This window comes from Phaethon lepturus, unplaced genomic scaffold, assembly GCF_000687285.1.
Source record: "Phaethon lepturus isolate BGI_N335 unplaced genomic scaffold, ASM68728v1 scaffold2230, whole genome shotgun sequence".
In the NCBI taxonomy this organism is placed as follows: Eukaryota; Metazoa; Chordata; class Aves; order Phaethontiformes; family Phaethontidae; genus Phaethon; species Phaethon lepturus.
In genome coordinates this window covers 189,542-206,807 of record NW_010512396.1, presented here as the reverse complement: position 1 = coordinate 206,807, position 17,266 = coordinate 189,542, and the positions used below count along the sequence as shown (strand labels likewise).

The following is a 17,266-nucleotide window of genomic DNA, read 5'->3' as shown; positions in this document are numbered from 1 at the left end:
CTCCATGTGATCTCTGCCAATATAAGAATAGAGTAAGTCATTTGACTCTGTTAAAATAATTTTTCTATTTTCTAACATATTTTCTATCCAGATATGTTACAAATTAATGGAGAATTTATATATTGTGTAGGAAAAGTTATACGTTATTTTTGATGAGGTTTCAAAACAAATACTCATTCTTGTTACATTTTGATAAAATGTAAAGAAACCGATGTGCACACATGGATTCATATCAGTTGCCATTCCTATTTGCACTGCATTTTTGAATATTATTAATTCATCTGCAGCTACTCACCAATTCTCTGCTATTTAAGGAGTCCCTAAATTTTAAAGGCTCTAAAGTGCCTTTAAAGTACATCTACACAGATGTACAGCAGAGGAAAATGAGGGAACTGAAGGACTTCAATCTGGCAGGATTTTAACTTTTAGTTTCAACCTTCTGTCACATTTTAGGTGAAGAATGAGTGAAGGATTGTTCTTCCTGGAAGAGCTGATTCCTTCCCTCATCCTCATGTGCCCTGTCTGACTTAATTTCTGTGCTTATTAGGAGACACAAAGATTTTTTGCTAAAATATCTATTTCATTACCTTTTCTCCTTTCAAACTCTATTCTGCCTTATGGATGCCTTGACTGCACGTGGGTCTCATTTCTCATGCCACCTGTCCTTGTCCTGTGGTCAAAAAGATAGTGCCAGTGAACCCTAATAGTAAGAAATTCTGTATCTTAAGTAACAGGTGTGAACTGCACCTCCACAAGGAAGAACGTTTGTTAGCACAGATCAGGGTAAAACCATTGGAAGGGAGACAAAAACAAGGATCATAATTAGGTCTATATAATACATGGTCAGATTTAATCAGCGTGGTTTATTAAAAAAATAATAATTTTGAGCAAATTTGTAAGGCGGTACATGTGAACGTTTTATTTCTAGAAGTTCTTGACAAGAGCTTGTATGGAAAAGAAACAAATAATTATCACAGATAAAAACTGTGGCTCAGAAACAGAAAGTATAGAGCAAGATGAAATAGTTTCTGTCAGGGAAATGGTTACCAGCAAAGCATCTCAGCATTCCATAGAAAGTTACATATTGTTTCATTAAGAATTTAGAAAGAAAGTGAAAAGCAAGTAGAAAAATTTTCAGGTGATATTTTTTTCCCTGCTACATACAAGAGGGCTGTGGAAATGTAGGAATCACTAGAGCCCAGAGATACAGGTTAAGAAAGAAATTAAATACTTGCATGGATAACAAGAGTAACTAGTCTTAATGATGGTTTCACTCACAAGGACTACATGAAGCAGTGTGTGAAATGTTAGCTTTAAAACTGTTTTGCGTCTTATATTTGAAATAATTCTTCAAGTTAAACTTATGGTAAACTAATTCTTTATAAGAAACATATTTACAAGGTAAGTTGAGACACAATCATTATTTAGATGATTTTACTTTGTACATTTTGTAGTGTTAAAAGCCACACACAGCACAGAAATTTAAAAAGCATAATGTTTAATACCAGTCTAATGAAATACAAAACTTTTTCACTATGACTCCAAATGAAAATTTTTAGTACAGAGTTCTTTTAATCCAGTTCAGTTCCTTGATCTTATTTTTCACACAGCTCTACCAGCAGTTGTGCCAGCTCAACAGAAGGGATGGCACAGGGTGGGAACAGCAGCTGGGGGGGAGCAGGAAGAAGGGGTCAGAAATTTTATAAACTAACCTTGCTGCTAAAGAAATGTGTCCGTTACCAACATCAGCACATCCAGGTAGTGCTGCACCCCTTTACTGGAATTGTTTATAGAAATACAGCTAAGTGGGACAATTTACGGCTGCAAAACCAGGTCTAAATTAGTAAAAGAAAGTTACTAGCTGAAATTGTATTTTTTAATATATTATATAAACACACAAGCGCAAAGTTAATTGGAAGAGATTACCAGCATGAAAATACTCTTAACCAGTATTAGTCAATAGAGTAAGTGAGGTTCAGCTTTGAGCAAAAGACACACCTCTTGAAGAAGGAGGAGATGGGGAACTGAGAAAGCTGTCATCTTCAGGGATAGATTCAACAGCTGACAGTGATTTATAATACTCATCCTCTCCATCCAGCACTTTAATTTGGCTTGAAAGAAAACAAACAACATTTATTAAGTTAAAAAATTAATTCTGTCAATATCTTCAGAAATAGAAACTTCTCCATGGATGTGAACATGAAGAGTGCTAATACAAGAAAGGGGAAAAAAAAGACAGGATGATTTGATAAGAAAGATATAGCTTTTATACATACTTTTACTTTGCTATTACTTTTTAATGATTATACTCTGAATGGTTCTGGGGATCAGTGAGATGCAATATAGTTTGGGTGTACAGAATGATAGACTAACTATTTGCATCAAATAGGCATTTCATCTGAGCAATGTGGCTTTTTTGTCTGTGTATGTTCCATGAGTAGGGCATGATTTTGATAACATATTTCAGCTGATGGTTTGCTGTGAATACGAGCCAAAGACCACACCACCAATTTTTGGGGAAAGCCCTATTGACATCAAGGGGCTTTCATTTTCCTGTGATGTATGATGAGCATTGCAGTCCTATGTTAGTGTTTCCATTCCATGAAGAGGAACACAGACTTTTTTAAACTAGGGGAGGGAGATAAAATAAACCAAATCTTGCACAGTCTTGCAAAATTTTGGGCTTTAACGTTGACCCAAAGTCCTCCTATTCATACAGTTATATTCATAAGATTAATTAAAAACAGAGGAAATAATACAGAAAATGCTTGTATATTTTTGGAGTTAGATGCATTTGCAAGACCAAGCATCCATCAGTTCTCTCTGGTCCATGTGATCAGTCAATGAAATATATCAGTAATTGTAAGTAGCCAGCCTGGGTTTTGTTTTCAGTGATTTCTACCTATCACCAGGTGATAACCGCTCATGTGACAATGAGAACTGACTTAGTTCAATGGAGAAAGAGCAACTCTCTTTTGGGCTCAGTGGCCTCTCTGGCAGTTCTTAAAATGTACTCCCTAAGGGGGGCTGAAGCCCATTTTGAGCGTGCTGCTGCAAAGCTGGCAGGGCTTCTGTCTGTGTTCTAGGTCAGAGAACTTCAGTTTCAACACCCTTCATCTGGCACCTTTCACTAGTGCTAAATACACTTAAAAACATGAAGAAAGCCCTTTTTTTGTAGTAATAGTACTTAGAGAGCTGGGGAGCATATTTTGTAAGAATTAGTTCTACTGTCTGCAGACAGCAAGCAGTACATGCAAGTTTTACATTTGCTTCTTCAGAAAATGTCCAATGTCAATGCACAGAAATATGTTAATTGTTTATTTTTAGAAACCTCTCTAGAAAGTTTTGCATATTCTGTAATATCACAAAGGACTTCTTCTGTTTACAGTTGCTTAGAACTAAGAAGATAGATATTTACCCAAGTTTTCTTGGCTTCCTCTTGCTCCCTTGATATTCTAGAGTTCCCTGTGGAGAGGGCCAAGAACACACAGTCAAAGCAAAGCAGCAAGTCGTTAATTTTTAATTCAAAGTGATTTTGTGTTGAATGCAAGCAGATGCTGATAATATCAGAAGTCACAGCATAATTTTTTTGATCAAAGGGCTCAAGTGAGCCTGATGAAGCATGCATCTTGCTCGTCTTTGATAAACCACATCAATTATTCACCGTGAAGGCAGACATCCTGACATGAAAGCAACAGATAAAGAGCATAAGCACATGTTCAAGACGAGAGCAGAAGAACGTGGGGGTGGGGCTGGAGGGGCTGAAACAGGTATTAATAACAGAATTATTAACTGGAAACAAAGCCAGTAAAACAGCTTTATTGCCACTTTGAACTCACATTTAACTGGTTATAGTACATGTTGTCCTCAGGGCTATTCAGCATTTTGGGCTGCTGACATCGTCGACGAGGTGTTCTCAGCTTCTGTTCGAGACAGTTTTCTGAACCTACAGTAAGATAACACAATTTAGTTTTAAGCTGTGCCAGGTGCTGTGAATGTCTTAGTGTATTTTAGTCTGTAAACAGTCTTTTCTTCTGTCCTATTTGGTCCTGGATTTATTAGCAAGTCTGTCCTATTCAACGTAAGCACATAGAAACTTGGGCATCTTTGTTTTCTCTTTTGAAACTTAGTTCAAACACAAGTTTTTAAGCAGAACTTAATTTTTACTTTTATAACATTTTTTATTCTCCCATATATCTATATCACACAGCTCCTTATTCCTTTCACACTTTATCTTAGTATCTTTTCTTATCTAGGCAGGAAATGAGGTATATTGTGACTAGCTAGGGATATATCATTCAGCAGCAGCAAAACCGTTTTTCTACAGTAGACAGTAATAAAGCCTTTTGACTGATGAGACTTAGTCTATTATCATCATTTTTATTATATAAAAAGACTACCTTCTTGACATGGCGCTCTGTTTAATCAAAGTAATCGGACCCATTTGGAATTACACTTTCTTAATATAATTTGTGATGTGCTGTAAAGTAACAGTTGCTTAAAGTCATCTGGAAAGCAGAGTTTAAAGATGAAGGAAATATTTCAGAAGGGGTGGATTCTGAAAAGAACTAACAGCCTTTTTATTCCTTTTTTTTTTGGTGTGTGTTAAGGAAAAAAGACGTTATGCTATGCTGTACTCTATTTTAACAGGCGTTTTCTGTGGCACATCCTCTAGATTACCAGGGCAACTATTTTCAGGATAAATCAGAATCACTAGGTTGCTAAAAGACACTGTGGGGAGAAAGGAAAGGTCATTTACTTTTCAAATAATTCTCCCAATGCCTTTGACTTTTCTGGTATCTCCACGTTAAAAATTATTTTAGTGACAGTATGAATAAAACCAGGTTTTGGTGGCACTGGAAGAGAAGTATACATTTTACCACATTTGCATTCCATACTGCACAGGAAACTTGCTCCAATACAAAATACCAGCCCAAAGATCAAGTAGCACACAAGTTCCTTTACACACTTCAAAACTGAAGTCAATATGGCTTGTGCAGATGCAGCGCTCTAATCTCACAAATCCATTTGTAAGATCTGGCCTTAAGGAGCAGGTAACATTATGAAGGTGCTTTATTATACACCCAGGTTTACAGTTTGCAACTATTGTACTTTTGTGCAATTACCGAGTGAGGTAGAGGAGGTGGTTGAACTTCACCCTTTTCAGCCAAATGACTGACTGCTCTGGGAGACCTTCTCTCTTTCACTGCCTTTCTCCCTCTCAACAGTAAGATTGGAAAGATCCTAGTTTCCTCTCAGTGTGGGACTGCAATGTCTGTGTGGGAGGGGAGCACTTGTTGCGTGCTGACCGTCATGTTCCCTCACGACACCTGGGAGGTACGGTGGGTTAAATAGCCACCAGGGAACTGACTGCAGAGCTGGGTCTAAAATTCAAAAACAATTTTATGGAGAAAGGTTACATTTCTCCAGTAATACAAAATTACTTTTAAATCATATGCTCATGCTGCTTGCTACTTTAATACCCAAAGCTTCAATGCTTTATACTTTCAAGTTCAGCAAACCTTTATCTTTTTGCTAAAGAGATTGTGATGGCTGAGCCTGAACCTTTGCTACCTACCTGTATTGTATATAGCCAGAAGCTGTTCCAGAAAATACTTCTGGGGAAACTGAGTGCCCAAGCAATACTTTTGTCTTTGGAAAGTTTTTGTCTCTAATATTTAGGTAGGACATAGGTGCGATTTTGTTCTCTCTGAAGTGTCTGGAAGTTTTGTGGAGGACCTACCATAATCACATTCTACTCTCTCTCTGTCTGCTCTGAAAGTTACTTGAATTTACTTGAATAACTTTTATATAAGAAAATAACTTGAAGTTACTTCGAGCTTTCTGTCTCAGTACAGCAGGGTCTGCAATTTTTGCAAGCAATGTTTTCAGTCGCAAGGCCATATGAAATCCTTTTTACAGCCATGTAGTTCTCAAATACCTCTCCACAAATAATTTTTTTATTCCAGCAAGAGGCTGGTATGAATAAAGACTCAGGTCCTCACAGTTCTGCATAATTTCACACACCTCTCTGCAGCTTGCCAGAAATGAAAATGCAGCACAGCAATATTTATAATTTTTCAAACAGTATGATAATATGATGGGGTATTCTTTTTTCTTTTCCCCAAAAGCTGTTGTGGCCTTCATGTTATTTTTTGAAAACACCTATACGTAGAGTCTTTGTTTTAAAAATGTCTTTTATTCCTTAGGATTCTAAGACACTAATATTTTGCTCTAGCTTTTTATCCTGAAACTTAATTATTTCTGTGTATTCTATGGGTGGTCTGCAGCTTGTGTCCTCCAAAGGAAATACCCTTTCAGTGGGCCCATTTGTCTTTGTGTTTAGTAGCATACTACACGAACAGCACAAAATCTGGTAACATTTATCATAAACTACCATATCTGGAGAAAACGGTATTAACATGTGCTCAACACTCAGCAGTTGAATAGGCATTTTAAATGCTGTTCTAAAATATTTTGCTTTGATGACAAACTTAAAGCCACCAAGAAGAAAAAATTCACTTATTTTAATAGCGATAGCAGCAGCACCAGTATAATTAAGAGGGTACTGTCTACACTGCACCCAAATTGTGCCAAGTGTCTCTGGCATGTCCAGGCTCCTGAGTTTCCTACAAATTTATAGACCAGATGAGAGAGTGAGCACATGCACTTCCTTCAGGTTGCCCTTTAGCAACATTTTTTAAGTAAGAGATGTGCCCCTCTTCTGTCTGGAAGAAAACCCTTCCTTTGTAACTCTAAGTAAGTGCAGAAATTCCTTAGGTTACAATTTCTTTATTGGCAAATTCTTTACTGCAGTGCAGAAATAACACAGAGTAGGCAAAATGACTTCTGCCAAGTGCACTATGTCAGCTGGTCTAGCAAGTGTAGGGTAGCTGAGGTTCTGGGCATCCTCCTCCTTTCCTCACTCGAAACACATGGGTACGCAGGCTCATGCTTCCCTAAAGCTACCACAAAACTGATGTGGCTTACAGTGAAGGGAATTAGAAACTAGCAAATGGGTAAATCTGTTGGAGTATAAAGTATTTATAAGTAAACAAACCAATGGCATTTCTCTTTACTCTTCTATTACCACTATCGGTTATCCATTTTATTTCTCTGATACCTAAGAGCCCAAGCCAATAGACCAGGACCTTGCAGTCCTCAGACAGATGAGAGATACATGTGTTTTCCACTAAATGCAAAGTCAAACCTTCCAGTTACATTTTTAAGACCTGGTAATTGCATAATTGGAAAGCATTGTCTCCAGGAGAGACTTGGGAATCATCACGGATATTCAGCTGAATATGAAGTAGACTGGGTGCAAAACAGAGAACTACTTTATAGAAACAGGAAAACAGTTTTATCATTGAATGCAGAATTATTTTAAAGTGGGTGCTGTAAACTGCAAAATGTTTTGAGAACAAGAACAATCTGAAATCTGGAAAACCTGCTATATGGTGAGAAAGACGATGACTGTTCCATTCATTTTTTTCAAAAGGAGGTTAAGAGGTGATCTGAAGCAAGTCTAAACCCCTGTAGAGAAGGCAGAGGTTTTTTCACTTTCAGAAACTGTCTGAACTGCCTAATGGTCTAAGTGGAAGAAAATTCCAGACCAGAAATACAGTACATAGTGAAAGCAATCAAGTCAGGAGGAAAAAAAAAAAAAAATAGCAGTAGGATGGAAGCTCAGGTTGAGACTGGAAGCTTTTAGAAAAGGTATGTTTTGACTCAAGCTAAAGTTAAAAACTATTCAAGATATGACATAGATCACTTCTAGCTTAATATGAATTAATTTCTCTAGTGTGATTTTTTTATCACGAGTTTTAATCTGCAGAAGATTTTGTTTTGATATTTTGATTTCTGGGATATACTTTCATCTCTGAATTTCCATGTGATTATTCTTCTTTGCTTTCTGATGGCTGAAATGGAAATATTTTTCTTCAATTTGCCATCACATCTATCATACTGATGCTTTTTATGACATCTCTTGGCTTGGAGATGATTAGCACATTTCTTATGCCATATCTTATTTAGATGATTTTTGTGTTTAAAAATCCATCCTTTCCATAAGCTGCAAAGGACTCTTTCAGAAATGCATAAACTGCCAAACAGTAAGATTTAACTAAAGACTTCAAAATACTCTTTAGCACTGACACAAGGACTTTTGCGTCTAGGATTTGGGCCCTGACCAACACGTTCAAAACAGTACCTGCAAAAATGTACTTTTCTAATGACTTCTGATGAAGCAGATGACTTCCCTTGATGTTCAGTGAAGGTCTCATCTTAGATGTCCTGTTTGTTCTGCTTATCTTGGTATTGAAAACTTTGGGGACCAGGCACTGGGCACATTCTTCAGAAGAACTGAAAATCATCAGATTTTGCTCTCTGAAATGAAGCTAGAGTCTTCATAAACTGTTCATGAACGCTTGCTTCAAAAACCGATGCTGGTAAAACCTCGCCAAACATTTCTAATTTTTCCTACATGGAGAATTTTGCAGAGAAAATGGTGATGAGGCAGCTACAACTGCATTTAGAACTTGTAAAATCCACTGATGCAAGTCAGATTGTTTTAAGTTGGTGCAGCACAGAGGGGGCTCTAAACTCCGGATGACATCTTGCTTTTAGCAAGGAATGCACAGAAGGGATCTTTGCCAATGTGACAGTGCCACAAAGCAGGCTGTGTCGCCGATTCCCTTGCTGAAGGGACTCCATCCACTACAACACATATTGATGGGTGGAGCTGAATACTCTCATTTTCCTTCTGAAGCCATTTACCCAAAGCAGATTTGGAAGTGGTTAGTCTTGTCTCTTTTTCTGTTATAGGTGAGCACAAACCTAGTATCACAGGAAGGATAGTCCTTCTCCAGTTATTCAGACAGGGAGATTTAGAGTATGAGAAGGTGTAGCCTGCTAAAGGAAAGGTAATAGGCCCATTTAGGAGATCATATATATTATTAACAGAGTAAGCAAATAAAGTAGATAAATCAGTATGACCAAGAAAAATAGTAAGTATGTGGCTGATTTCCAATCTATAATATCAGATGAAACATGAAAGTGCAACCCTTAATTATAAGCAAATATTAGCACAGACTCATGGGATCTCATCATAACATCTCAAGGTCTACATTCATGAAAATTTAAGCAATGTTTAAAATCATGTTAATTTGTTCTTTGTTTGTTTCTTTTCCTGCCAGTCTAATTTATTCCAAAAGACTGTGGTTCTCAAGCCTGGATATATTGATCATGCCTATGTAAAGCATTGTTATAGCCTAGGGAGAAGACTTTTGTGGAAAAACTTGTCTTTGTTCTCCTTTGATAATTTAGATGTATTTTGATGTTTTCAAGCTTTTCCAGTTCCGAATCATTTTTCAAGGCAGTAAGTTAACTTCACTTTTTCTCTTGAAGTCTTAGGCAAATGCAGAAATGACCTCACAGACAATGATAATATACATCCTCCTCCTGGACTGGATGCTAAATGGATAATTATGTGCAGCATGTTCATTTCAAGGAATAGCTACATTTTCTTGTGTGCCATGGAAGTCTGTTCAAGCAGAGCACTCAAGGGGCTACTGATTCTAGTCCCACTCATATCAGTGTTAAATGGGAGTGACTGAAAGTTACTTATGCAGTAAAAAATGCTGTAAATGAACTAGGCTTTATGATTTTAATTATTTCAGCTTTATTATAAAAAAAGAGACATTTACAAAGGGCACATAATGCTCTTTGGCCATTTTCACAAACATGTTTTCCTCCCTTTCTCATTCCCATGATTCTCCACCATTTGCACAAATTTGCATCTCACATAAGTGCAAAACGGGAGTAAAATTAAAAACTTGCTTGAGAAGCAGAGTGAAGAGTCAGGCAGTCAGCCCCCACTGAGCTCCTGCTGTGTCTGGCTGCCTGCCCTACTCAAGCCCATTAACAAGAACTATATTGCACATCCCTGCACTAAGCTGTGGTCAGTGGGACTTTAGTATGAGCACACATTAAGAGATACCAGGCCCACATCATGGGGTATTTGTACGCTGCCTTTGAAATGCTACCAATCATAAATGCATCAGAAGCAAGGACAGGAGAGCAGGTCTACTAGGCTTCACGGAACAAGTACTGTAGAATAATCTGTAGCTTTATTTGGGAATAATGAAGATATCAGGTCTATGCTATATACTATAAATTTAATTTTTTATATATATATATATATAAAGTTATGCAGAAATGCTGGAGGCTGATAGAAGATAAACATACTGTCTCTGAAAGATTTTAATCTCAGTACAGGCAAAATCACACCAAGAGGCAACAACATAGGGTAGGAGAGAATAAAGAGCAAGACTACTTGGTGACTTAAGTGCTGAGGTATGTCTGTAATATCTTCTTTTCCCTTCTGAGGTTAATGAGAGGGGAAAGAGAAAACTACAGGAAAGAGGCATGGACAGGAAAAAGACAAAAAAGAAACAATCAAGTCAGATGCTGAGAAACTAAGGAAGAGAAGGAAAGAGAATAAACAACCATTAGTGACGAAGCAGTAGAACCTAAGTTCTGGCATCAGAGGATTTGATTAATCTAGTAACATCAGGAGGGTGGAGGCATATTGGCATATTTAACACTACTAACAATTGTAATTCTCTCCAGAATTGTAATTCTCTCCATGTTTACCTAGCAGTAGCTTCAGAGCTCTGCGACTGTTCAATAAGGCCATGCATTCTTTTCATATAATGAGATATAGTATGATGGGAACCACCTTTGCCACCAAATTTCCTCAGTCCCTTCCTCTACAGAAGAGTGTCCAGGTATATTTATAGGGGCTAGTGCTCTTCATGCTGCTATTGATAAGCAAGCATGGAAAGAACAATAAATCAGATGTCCTTTGAGGAGTTACAAGGCCTCAGCCCTTGCTAACTAACTCTCACAAAATGTCTTACTGGAGCTTCACATAAATGTTGCTAAGGGAAAGGACATTAACTACTTTAAAAAAATATATATTAATGCTTAGAAAGAGTGATTAATCCTTAGCAAATCTTGCAACTCCAGTGTACTCAAAGCTCTTACTTGGATTTGGCAAGTGAGAATAATAGGTTAGATTTAAGTATTTTCAGTGTCAAGTACTTTGTAGTCTAAGTCTATAGCTCCAAATGTAGTTACCAGATTCACTGAAAACACAGAATCTGGAGGGGTAAAAAGTCCTACAATAGAAAGATTTTAAATAAAACAAACCCAAAAGCTTCACGATCACCTCAGATCCCCCACACAACTGTGGTGAACTAGAATTCTGTTTATTCAGATGGAGTGTGCTCATAGTGCCAAGAGCCATAGACTTGCTAGGGAAATTAGTGTAGCCTCTTTGATGTCATGTGCATCCCAGAATCTGTAACACACTGCTAAAACTGTGAGCATAGCCTTTTGTTTATAACCCTAAACAGAACCATTTGAATACTCACACTGAAAGCACTCGTAACAGAAGCAATGCATTTTCTTCCACCCAGTGATTCATTACTTATGGCTTCGTTTTGGATACTGCAGTTGTATGCAAAGCCATATGCTTTAGATTATAAAGCACACTAAACAAATCATAAGTTTTTCAAGATGGTATGTAAAGGCTGTTTTTGCATCTGTTTGTTGCCAACAACCCAGATGATACTGTAATTAGAACAACAAATATTTTAAGTGAAATCAATCATTTAGCTGTCTCTGAACCTTGAGACAATGGCTTTTATATACACTTTGTTGGGAAACAAGATCCATAAATAGTTAGAATCTTGGCTTTTGTTGTTTTTTTCCCCCCTTCCAACACAATTCTGATCCTCCAGTATTTGTCAGTTCTTTCAGTTTCTGTTGTGAGTGATTTAACCGTAGAGGGAAAAGGCAGAGATTAAACAAAGCATACAGAAGAACTAAACTGTCAGTGACTAACATGGGTAAGATTCAAACCTGTCAGCAAGCAGCATGCTTCTACAAGTACGGTCCTGAAGACATGTCTTCCTATACTCATTGAATGTACACAACCCCTCATACACCCTGCATGTAATAACATCTAACAGTGGGTTCCAGAGGGGTCGCAACTAGTCAACTAACCAGTCAAAGCCCAAAAGATGTACATAGCTACAACTTTAACTGCAGGGAAAAAAATCATGTCCAACCATCCTGAATGGCAGAAGATACGTCTGGACAATGAAGGAAACTTAACTGATGATTAGATTTCTTCCCCTGCTTAAACTTGACCCAAGGCAGTTGTGGAAGCTGCTTTTTGGTTAATTCCTGTGATCTTCTCAGAAGAGATGGTTACTGATAAAAACCAGGGCATTTCAGGTATGCTGGAATTACTACATATCACAGCATATTTCCTGGTTTTAGAAGACGTGCTTAATCCAATAGCCACCAGGTGATAACGAACAGCTATCTATCTTACATTATCATGTGAGGTAAGTGATGTCTCTCTTGCTGTTTGAGCGATGTTATATAGTCAATACAAGTGAATGAAGAATTTCACAGGTGAGTAACCTACTGAGAGCAATTAAATACAGAGAGATCACTTCTGGATCAGGAAATCCCTGAGCCACAAACCATGCTAGGCTGGAGAATGTTCTTGGCAAATACCTCTGCTTGCCCTACTTTTGTACTATACCCTAGGCTTTTGCCTAGAGAGGAAATTAGGCTAAACAGACTTGGATTGAACAGGAAATGCTGCCTTTTTTTTTTTTTCTTCTTTTTTTTTTTTTTTTTTTGGTGAGGTTACTAACATTCAAATGACCAGGAAAGAAATCCACATAAAATAAATTCAAGCACACCAAATCCCCAAGAGACAACTGAACCTGAGGTTGAGGTAACTCCTCACAAGGTGCGTATCAGAGTCTTCAATGCAAAGATCGTTTCAAGGTCAACTTTAACTGCTTATGGCAGGATGGTTGCACTACAGTTGCCTTTTTGTTAGCACTGCACCAGATCAGCCTGAACTTCTAGAAGGCAGAAGTAGAAATTCCATGCCAAGAGGAATACAAAGGAAAGTCAGGCATTCTTCAATTTTCTGCACATGCCCCATTTTCCCTTCTCTGTAAATATTCATCTGAGATACTAGTCCTGAATTAGAAACACTGGGACACCTACACAGGCATTGTGCACCCAGAGACTTGCCATGATGCAAGTTCATCCCATCAGCATTATGTCACAGTTGGGACTCAGCCTGTTGGTGCAGTTTTTTTATTTAGTGAAGTTAAAGAAAATAGGATTAGAAAGAACTGCAGGTGACTATTTTGTCCTTCCCTGCCATCCAAAGAAAAACCACATCTCATGTTGGAGGTATGAGAAATTTTCAAAATTGCTCAGAAACAAAAGATGTAAAAAAAATCCTCATAAACACAGCATCAACAATGGAGCCACTCATTATTGCTTCTGCACAATGAGATGACAGCTATTCCTTCAAAGAAGAATTAGGATGATGATTTAGTCAATCTGACTGATTAAATAGCTTTGGCAACTTGAAAGTACAAATCCTAAATATCATGACAGAATGATCAATTTTAGAAAGATTCTCTAAAGTAAATTTAGACCTGCTAATGCACAAGTTTTTAAACTGCAGATTGTGGACCTCAAAAGCTGCATATCATATGCTAATATGCCTCAGAAAACCCACTGGACACTTGGCACTGGTTCATCTTGTGGATTCTAGCTAAGAAAAGCAAAGCATATGGGGAAAAAGATGAAACAAACATAAAAAGTAAACACTGCGATTAACTTTTAAAAATAAAAAGTCAAAACATTCAGTGCATTAGAGAACAGTAACAAATCACAAATACCTTTCTAATGCTGCTTCTCTGCAGAGTCAACTACTGAGCTGCCAAAAATGCATCATACAAATGTGGGGAGTTAGTCTGTGCAATCAAAAGTAGGGCAGGAGGCAATCTGTAAGTTCACACTCAGATAAGATGTGGTTCATAACGGGCCTGTGTTTCAGAGTTGCTGTCCTAGCATATAGCCTGGGCGCTTTTAAAGGTAATCCCTCACCTTCTTCCAAACTGTAATAATAGCATTTTTATCCTATACCTTCAGAGATTAAGCCACTTGATTGACTTTGAATTCTGGACACACAGGAAATTTGTATTAATTTAGCATAATGATGAGGCGCAATAAAGGCTCTGTGGAACCACAACAGCATGGTCTCTAAGGTTTTGTTCGTTACAGAAACACAATTTGCATATCTAAAGGCTTGAAACCATGGGTCCATATTGATACAACTAGTATCTCAAATTTGAGTGTAGCAGATTCAGCATATATTTCAAAGAATAAATGGTAGAAGCCCAAGATGAAACTCTCAGTAGATTTCTTCGTTAAGAAAGTAGTTTTTTTGTGAATTCAAGGTAGCTGGCAGCAGTAACTTTTAAAGGAAGTATTAACAAAAGCTTGACTGAAAACTGCAAAAATGCCACTAGTTAGGTATTTTCTTTTCAGTGTTGCTACAGTAATTTGGTCTGACATTTGTAAATGTTGGAAGTAAAGAAGGTACCTTGGCTGGATAAAGGAAACGAATGCTGCTGACCTACCTGCTACAGCAATTCATTCCTTTAAGGGGTTGTTAATGGCTACCAGGAGTCCTAACTCTAGACCTGACAATTGGTGACAGTTCACAAGTGATCTACAAATCAAACTCAGGTTAATAAATTCTGAGGCAGTATTTTGAAAGAGAAACTGAAGAAGCACGAGCAAACTATTCAGACAATGACAGAGTTGGAAAAATAAGTAGGACCAGAAAAAACCTTCAGGCTCTAAAGATGTCTGTATGCTGTGAAAGAGCCTCTAGGGTTTTTTCCTCCTTCCAAATCCAAGTCACAAACCTTTTATTGATGACTTACACGATGACTCTTGTGGTAGAATGCTAGACATGTATAAAAATAACAGGTCATTATTTCCAGAGGTGTAGTTCATTAACTTTCATCCTGAAAAGATAGGTGGGAGCTTCTAGTAGTAGCAAAGTGTGTTCAGAAAATGTAGAAAAGATGTTTAAAGAAAACTGAAGGAGGTCTGTAAAGAATTTGAACACTAGGATCTCAATCCTAATAAAGCAATTTTAGGCTGTGTATTTCATGATACCTAGCCACACCACTTGCCATAAGACTTTGGGGAGTGCAAAGCACATAGAATATGTGTACTTTTCATCCAGTCCTTCCTTAAAGCATTTAAAGAAAACTTTGACAAAGACTTCAGCTCATGGGAGCAGAGGAAGACATACACATACGTGCACACCTACAAATAAAGTGAGTTGACTTTTCAATATTATAGTGACTTGCTTATGTGACAATGTGTTGTTTTGTTCTGAAATCCCCTTTCTTGACAGAGCACAGCTTGCATTAGTACATCAGATTGCTGTATTGTATTCCCCTCTGAACACAGTCTTTGTGCTCGAGTGTCACTGATTTTAAATTGGTAAATGCTACAGAATTAGTTGGATGTTTTATTTTTCTCATAAATACATGACTAATCCTAGTGACTTTGATGACATTTTATTCCTTGGAGCTTAATGAACCCTTCTTTACCAAAGTGAGTGGTGTTTTCAGGTTTCAAACTGAGGCACTAGAGGGTTGATTTTAAACCATTACAACTCACCCCTTCTGGAAAATCAGGTTCCTTCATGGTATCTTAGTTTAGGTACATGGAATTTCTTGTCACTCTTGAAAATACAGATTAAGTGGTTTCAGAAATTTTTTGGGGGAGTTGATTTGGACTGTTTTCCACCTTTTAACTACTATAGATCTTTGATTTTTTTTTTTCAACCCCTTTCTTACAACTCTGTACTAGATTCTTAGCTGGTAATTGAATAATATATTCCTATAGAAAAGCTTGAGGTATAGCAACATCAAATTCTGTTTGTGTCCTGATTCTGTACTTGAGTCTGTGTGTATTGCAGAGCATGCAAAGTTGTAAATTAACACTTATTAGTTACTGTGCACTAATTCCTTGTGTGAATGACTTTCAAAGGACCACACAGTTACAACATGAATAAACTAGTGCATTGCAAGTGTACCTACTGCTACAGAATGCCATTTCTATCTGTTTCAGATAGCCAAGAAGTATGGCCACATTAACATAACTCTCTTCCATAACATATCCTGCTTCTCAGTAGGACTAATTAGCTTAGGCACAGCACTGTACTCATCCAGCTATACTGTGCCTCCAGGGTCTGATTCACATCTAGCTTGAGCAGCTTTGCAAAGCACTGGCATGCGCCGAGTCGCTGTATCATAAATTTATATTATGGCTTATTCTATACTAACTTTCCCATGGAGACAAAACCTAAAAATCAGTTTTACCACTGTGAGCAGATTCATCAAAGTCTCCTATTGAAGTAATGCCATAATAATAATGACAATATCCTGTCCTCAGCAGAAAGGCTCATATCCTGAAAACGCTAACATTGATGCACACCTTCACTACCAGAATTAGTTCCTCTGAAGCCAGCCCCAATACTAAGCACATGAATACACGGGAAAAAAATGGAAAGTATCAGAAAACCACGTTGATGTTAATATGGTTTAGAGAAATAGGATTAAAATGGAAATGTATAATAGAATTTTAAACTCCTCCCTTTAGAAAGGGCTGTCTTAATTATTTCGATTATTAAAAGACCCTATGAAGTAAAAGGCTATGGGCAGAGAGAAATATGCATTTCTCTTCATACAATAGTGAGTGTATCTTTAGTGAGTGTATTTAGTGAGTCCAGCACTCACTCTATCTACACAATACTTTAATTAACTCATGAAGCAGTTTTAGTTCAGAGATCACCGAGTGCCATACACCTTCTACAAACACACAATAACATGTAGGAGTACTTAAGCTAATCTTTGATGAAAAATTCTTATGTTAGGTTCTTCAATAAAATAAGCACAAGATTAACTTTTGCTTTCATGGAAAGTATCAATTCCACATGTAGCTGCCCAGCATTGTCTGAATTAAATGAATGTGAGACTGGTGGGTGGACAGAGGCAAACTGAAGATAATCAGCAAAATTTATGTTTTCAAATAATGTACAAAACACATAAATTACTTCAAAGAGGCCCATAAAATTATAGTTTTTGAAAAAATATTTAAATTATAATATAGCAAAAAGCAAAGAAACATGACTTGTTAGTAAGTTGCAGTTCATTGTTTGCTTTCACAAGGTAGAGTGGCAGGAAATTATCTCCCTCTCGTCACACATTTCATTTTTGATTAGGTGATTTTGCATTATTTGTAACTTCAAAAAGCAGCCACAAAAATATGAGGTGCCAAAGACATTTTTTCT

At 37.3% G+C, this 17,266-nt stretch overlaps 1 protein-coding gene across 1 annotated transcript in view; it reads right to left on the bottom strand.

Annotated features, from left to right (window-relative positions):
* Positions 1–1,471: 1,471 nt before the first annotated feature.
* Positions 1,472–17,266, bottom strand: part of MYO3B (myosin IIIB) — a 175,533-nt gene continuing 159,738 nt past the window's right edge. Inside the window, exons 32-34 of the mRNA XM_010286583.1 lie at positions 3,840–3,946; positions 3,419–3,465; positions 1,472–2,111 (exon numbers count right to left, since the gene is read on the bottom strand). Coding sequence (XP_010284885.1) covers positions 1,976–2,111; positions 3,419–3,465; positions 3,840–3,946 — 290 coding nt within the window. The 3' untranslated portion in view covers positions 1,472–1,975. The remainder of the gene's footprint in view (positions 2,112–3,418; positions 3,466–3,839; positions 3,947–17,266) is intronic.